This window comes from Adiantum capillus-veneris, chromosome 26, assembly GCF_014529385.1.
Source record: "Adiantum capillus-veneris isolate H3 chromosome 26, ASM1452938v2, whole genome shotgun sequence".
In the NCBI taxonomy this organism is placed as follows: Eukaryota; Viridiplantae; Streptophyta; class Polypodiopsida; order Polypodiales; family Pteridaceae; genus Adiantum; species Adiantum capillus-veneris.
The window spans coordinates 84,235,095-84,241,685 of NC_140956.1; the positions used below are offsets into that span (position 1 = coordinate 84,235,095).

A 6,591-nucleotide genomic window follows, 5' to 3' on the forward strand; every position below is an offset into this window, starting at 1 on the left:
TAGTATAATTGACACTTCATTGTGGATGCTTAAAGAATTTTTTCACATTGAGTAAGGGAGAGGGAGAAGAGGGCTACCAAAATTGGACCTTGCCTCTTCTTGGCCATAACAACGTGCGGGTCACATACTAGTATCTTATTATTGGGGCTCTTTCATAATATATAAGCCATTTGCGAGTAGCGAGTACGACTAGAAGAACATAAAAAAATGGCTTGATTGAGGCTTACCTTAAATGTTATTTAAATCTTATTTGTTTTCTCTCACATAGCCTTATGTAGACCATAATAAACTTTCACATTGTTTTTTTAGGACTCCATAAGGCCATTGTAAAAGGGTTACATTTTGGGTGACCATTGGTTAAAAAGCTTGTAGATGAGTGATACATGGCAACAAACTATCTTTTTTGGCTTTCTAAAAGAAGCTTTAGAGATGTGTTGTGGTTAAGATACTTTCAATGTTTTCAGTGATGATTGAGACTTACCTTAAATATTATTTTGGTTTTAAAATATTACATATACATTTTTATTTCATCTTAATTCTAGTAAGTTCTATACTACATACATACACATACACACGCATAAATATTAATATTAATATTAATATATATATATATATATGAGCAAACCATGATACACCGATGCAATGATGTCAAAACTTAGCTCAAAAATCTTACAAATTAAAAAAAATTTACTAGTATATTTGGTATGCTTCTTCGCAAGGAGGACACCCGATCGCTTAATAAAAGAGACATTCTTGAATAGTGCTTCACCTTATATAATTCTAGTTAAACTCGACCTAAAGATTTTATTACTTTCTTATTGTTTTAGAAAGCCATCGTGATCCTTTCACTTGTTTGAGAGGGGTCTACCGTCTTTGGGAATGATGGGTGCTGGTAGCTTGGTGCGATGTGGATCATCAATCAATCGAAGGGATCTTTGGGAATGATGGGTGTTGTTGGTTTGCCTTAGGACTAAGTGGCATGGACATGGGAGGGTGGAATCTACGATGGGGGCATTGTAGACCGTAGATCCCAAATGCGGGTACCCTAGATTAAGTAATCTAGGGTATCCCCGTTTTTCAACGTCGGGTTTGAAACCGGGACCTCACACACGGACCACCCCCTATATCCAAAGAAGCACCATTTGGCTATAAGAGGTAGGGATGCTAAAAATAGAGTAAAAGCAAAGGGTTGGTTGGGGATATGGGGGGTACGGGAAGCTGGATGTTATTTTGAAGGGCCCTCCAAAGAATAATTGGTCGTTGCTCCTTAAAGGGCCTATGGGGGAGCCCTCTTATCAACCAATCAAAAGTGTTTTTGATGGCAATTCATTTGTTGACGTTCAAAAACACGTTTCCTGCTTTTTTCCCCAGCTGTGGGGCCCTTCTATGCGCTGCAATCGCTTTATAAATGTCCAGTACAAAATCACGTTTCCCCTTTGTTCAGCCTTTTTGCCCCCAGCTGTGGGGCCCTTCTATGCGCTGCATAAACACCCAGCGGGAGCTTCCGCCTGGGACTCGGCTCATCAAGCACAGCGAAGGAGATGGTCGAGGTGCATGTGTTTCCAGATGGCGTTGCGCTCATTACGATCAACCGTCCACCTGTTAATGCTCTCTCCCTTCCAGGTCGGTCTCTCTCTCTCTCTCTACACACACGCAAGCGCGCGCGCACACACGCACAGGGCTGAAGGTTTTGAGCATTACCACTGACTGCAACCTTTCCATGGGCATGAACCTCTACGACATGTCCAAGATGCTCAAATGTGCAGGCAACGATGATATGATCATTACGATCAAGGCTGGTGATAGCAGGGCCAGTAGCATATGCGAGACGTGTTAGAGAAATAATCAATCAATCATTGAATTCATAGAAAGCACAACTCTCTCTCTCTCTCTCTCTCTCTCTCTCTCTCTCTCTCTCACACACACACACACACACACACACACACACACACACACAAGCCCCAGTTACACAGACTCACATTACCTCTACTTGCTTGCAGTGTATTACGATCTCAAAAAAGCCTATAAAGAAGTCCTTGGAAGAGATGACGTTAAAGCTATCGTCCTCACAGGTATACTACCCCTTTCCAGGGTTGTCGATACCTACATTCAGTAGTGCATCTGTTATTTTCTGTGCATGTCAACTTGTCAAGTGCAAATGTACCCTAAAACTCCAATTTTTTCTCATGCTTGACAGGTGACGGCAGGAATTTTTCTGGAGGTTTCGACTTAAATTCCCTGCTGGACTTTCACGAGAAGGGTTAGCGTATTATGACAAAAAACTTTATTGTCTTTCCTTCTGAGCAGGCATTACAAAATCATGTTTTGGGTATGATTTTTGCAGGAGTAAGGTCAGAGATTGCTTTCATCTCCTTGGATCTCCAAACAGCCACGATAGAAGGTGACCACTTGTGGCAAACATTGTAATCTCTCTGGCTCCATTTGTAAATTTTCTGTGTGCTTAAAGAGCGACATCTATTCAGGTGCAGATAAACCTTCCGTTGCTGCGATCAAGGGCGTTGCACTTGGTGGAGGTTTAGAACTGGCTATGGTATGTTGATCTTATGTTTGAGAATTTTCTCTCTTTGTTGGAGACATTCTCTAAACAGGCCCTGAATTTCTCATATTACCAACTCTTAACAGTGTTGCCATGCTCGCATTGCGACCTCTAAAGCACAGCTTGATTTCCCTGAACTTCAATTTGGTTTAATTCCTGGGACTGGAGGTAGTTGCTTCTCTTGATATATGTTTTATACATTTAACATGTGATCGTTTGAAAGGATTTTCACTGCCATGTCATAAATAATTGGATTTCATCATCGCAGGAACTCAACGCTTACCGCGGCTGGTTGGTCTAACCAAAGCTCTGGACATGATTATGGCAAGTTGCAATCTTTCACAGTAAGCCTTTTATGGTGGATGTATGGGGTGTCTCTCTTACGGATCCATAACTTTTGCAGAGATCACGGCAAATAACACCAGAAGAGGGTTTGGAATCAGGACTTATTGATGCTGTTGTTCTGGATGAAGAGCTTTTAGCAACTGCAAGGAGGTGGGCTTTGGACATTGCGAGCCTTCATAGGCCATGGATCCGGTCCCTTGATCGAACAGATAAGTTGGAGCAACTGGGTGAGGCATGGAAAACACTGAAGCTTGCCAAAGAACAAGCCACAAGAAGAGCCCACAATGACATCAACCATGCTCAAATCTGTGTTGATGTCATTGAAGAAGGCATTTTCTCAGGCGGTCTTGTAGGACTTATGAAGGTATGCACTTTGTTTATGCTTGTACAGCCACATCAAGGTGCTGAAAATTGTACCAAAATCATTTTTGTCTGTGTCTTATGCGTAGGAAGAGCAAGCATTTAAGCAATGCCTGAAATCCAACACGGTGAAGTCCTTGATTCATTTTTTTTTGGCACAAAAAGCGACAGGAAAGGTAAAGTGTTGTTGGAAGTATTTGATTTGAAAAATTGCGAGCATGTGGATGTATATGTCTTCTTTGTTGTCGTAACTTGGTGGACGATGTGTTTTGGTAAGCAGGTTCAAGGTGTGTCAGATCTAGGTTTGACACCGAGGACCACAAAGAAAGTTGGGGTGGTTGGTGGTGGTCTTATGGGCTCTGGCATTGCTACGGCTTGCATTTTGAGTGGAATCCCAGTAGTCATGAAGGAAGTTAACGCTGTGTTTTTGCAAGCTGGACTGAACAGGGTAAAAGGTAAAAACTCGGAGACAAATCTTGTCTGAGAAAACATGGAGACCCCAGGTTTCCTTCACAATTTACATGTGGCTTTGATGATATACAGCAAATTTAGAGAGCCGGCTGAAGAAAGGAAGAATGGCCCGGGAAAATTTTGATAAGGCGCTTGCTTTGATAGAAGGAGTCCTTGGTTATGAACAATTCCGCAATGTTGATCTTGTTGTTGAGGTAGTTATGATGCAGATATGATCTATTTGCGAAGGTCTTCGTGACGGGAGAACTCACATCTCTGGTTTTGCAGGCTGTCATAGAAAACCCTTCACTAAAGCAACAGATTTTTGGTGACCTTGAGAAGTTTTGCTCTTCAAATTGCATCCTGGCATCAAATACTTCCACGATAGACCTTAATGTGGTCGGCCAGCATGTCAAAGCGAAGGATCGTCTTGCGGGGGCACATTTCTTTAGGTATCATTGTAATTTTTTTTTTTAATCTCTGTAGGAGCATCTTCTGATGCCCAGTTCTACATTTCCTGGATTCATCTTGGTGTGTGCGCCGTGTGTGCGCAAAAGCGCATGCATGTGTCTTTCTATATAGTACCATTCACATTTCTTCTCAAACAGCCCTGCTCATGTGATGCCACTATTTGAGATAATTCGAACGGGAAGTACATCGCCGCAAGTTTTGGTAGACCTGTTGGAGTTCGGCAAAAGAATAAAAAAGGTTCCCATTGTTGTGGGAAATTGTGCGGGTTTTGCAGTCAACCGGACTTTCTTTCCATACATGCAAGCTGCATTGCTTCTGGTAGATCTGGGTGTGGATGTATACCAAATAGATAAAGCAATCACGGCTTTTGGCATGCCAATGGGTCCTTTCAGGTGAGAATTTGTTTCGGTTGTCGATTACAGGAGCCTTTTGAATTCATGTTCACTGCTATAATCCTTTGGTGTCAGTATCGTGCAGACTAGCAGACCTTGTTGGGTTTGAAGTTGGGGTGGCAGCAGGATCAACCTACATTCAAGCATACCCAGACCGCGTCTACAAGTCGATGTTGTTTCCCATGCTCATAGCAGACAAGCGCCTTGGTTAGCATAGTGATCTTGTGCGAGTTATGTAGTCTTTGATACTACTACTTGTGCAATCATTATGTATCTTTTGCAGGTGAAAGGACACGCAAGGGCTTTTATGCATATGACGGCGGGCGAAAAGCTCAACCAGATCCAGAATTGCAAAAATATCTCGAGAAATCCCGCATTATAGGTGGCATCATGTCAGACAATAAGGTTATTCCACAGTTTTGAGAATGCCATTGTTGGTGGTTTTTTGTGGATAGGGAACCAGAGGTCACTTCGGCAATTACAACTGACAGCGACATGCATTTTGTGCAGAAAATCGAGTTGTCGGACCAAGAAATAGTTGAGCTGACATTCTTCCCTGTGGTGAATGAGGCTTGCAGGGTGCTTGAGGAAGGAGTTGTGTCAAAAGGATCTGATCTGGACATAGCTAGTGTCATGGGCATGGGTTTTCCTGCATATAGGTACAAGGATACATAGATTGATTTGTTGTTTGGATGTGTGTGTGTGTGTGTGTGTGTGTGTGTAGGCAATAGGCCCAAGTGGATGGATGTGTTTCCGTGCATATTAACACTATTTCCTTGTGCGGATGTTGTAGGGGTGGGCTCGTGTTTTGGGCAGACTCCCTGGGTGCCAGCTACATTGCAGCAAGACTGAAAGAACTGACCAAGCTTTACGGCGATTTCTTCAAACCTTGCTCATGGCTCAAGCATTGTGCATCAAATGGACTCAAACTGGTACACACTATTTTCTGCAGAACTTGTGCTTTTTGTTGTTCTCTAGCTTTTGAGTTACAATTTTCTTGATTGGGATTGCAGAGTAGTCCCATTATTGAGAGAGATCTTGATCAAAGCTCAACTCTATCACGGCTATGAAATCTTACCACAGAAAGTTTATAAAAAGTTTGACAAGGGCTTTTACAGTGCCACTAATTTCTCATGATAGGCCATTCTGAATGGCTCTCTCTCTCTCTCTCTCTCTCTCTCTCTCACACACACACACACACACACACACACACACACACAAAATAAGCTTTCCCACAAAACAAAAATAGTACATAGACATTAATCAAAAAGTTTCTCCAAAAGGTTAACCTTCAATTTATTTCAAACTAAACATTTCTCATAATGCACTTCATCTGAAGCTAAAGCTAATATTGCTAAAAAAGGAAAAACACAAAGACACCCACCGAGCAATAAACCCTTAAAAGTATATATTTATGTTGCAAACTTGGACATCATGGATGGCTTCACATGGTAAATTTAAAGAAAGGATGGGTGCCTGAGAGATGAGTATCAAAATGTTAGGTTGCACGACCAAGTTCCACATCGTCAAGAACTTTTATTGCCATTGAGCCCCCACTCCATAGCCATCTCTACTTCTGTTTTCTATCTATAAAATGTGGTGACTCACAATTGTTGGCACTGCCTACTTACAAGTAGTGATATAGGCGTGGTGCCTATCAAATTTTGTACACATTTTTTAGGCTTTCTTTTAGGTCTTCTTAAGCTTCCTAATAAAAATAGCTTATCTTTCTCTCTCTCTCTCTCTCTCTCTCTCTCTCTCTCTCTCTCTCTCTCTCATTTGCTCTGCCGTTCAAAGCAGTCAAGAGCGCCTCTCTCTCTCTCTCTCTCTCTCTCTCTCTCTCATTTGCGATGCCGATCAAAGGAGTCAAGAGCTCTCTCTCTCTCTCTCTCTCTCTCTCTCTCTAACAACAGGCAGTACCGCTGTCTGCGCGTTTAGTGTTGGCCTCGGTTTTCATTATTGCAAGGCTTTTTTGACAATCCATCTTTCGCTTCTCTCTGGTGTTTAGAAGAAGCT

The 6,591-nt window shown here is 42.1% G+C and overlaps 1 protein-coding gene across 2 annotated transcripts; it reads left to right on the forward strand.

Annotated features, from left to right (window-relative positions):
• The first annotated feature begins 1,459 nt into the window (after positions 1-1,459).
• On the forward strand, positions 1,460-5,801 carry LOC147423752 (peroxisomal fatty acid beta-oxidation multifunctional protein MFP2-like). Of its 2 annotated transcripts, XM_086501645.1 has the most exons (18): positions 1,463-1,623; positions 2,001-2,072; positions 2,198-2,260; positions 2,345-2,401; positions 2,484-2,551; positions 2,644-2,725; positions 2,826-2,881; positions 2,961-3,266; positions 3,352-3,438; positions 3,543-3,717; positions 3,806-3,927; positions 4,001-4,164; positions 4,321-4,575; positions 4,661-4,782; positions 4,859-4,980; positions 5,086-5,234; positions 5,369-5,507; positions 5,589-5,801. In XM_086501645.1, the coding sequence occupies exons 1-18, from the start codon at positions 1,542-1,544 to the stop codon at positions 5,643-5,645; spliced, it is 2,178 nt and encodes a 725-aa protein (XP_086357771.1). In that variant the 5' UTR covers positions 1,463-1,541; the 3' UTR covers positions 5,646-5,801. The 2 variants fall into 2 exon arrangements, 1 of the variants encoding a protein (XP_086357771.1); XR_015186603.1 differs by lacking the exon at positions 5,589-5,801 and having other exon boundaries at positions 1,460-1,623; positions 5,154-5,234; positions 5,369-5,424.
• Positions 5,802-6,591: the final 790 nt, after the last annotated feature.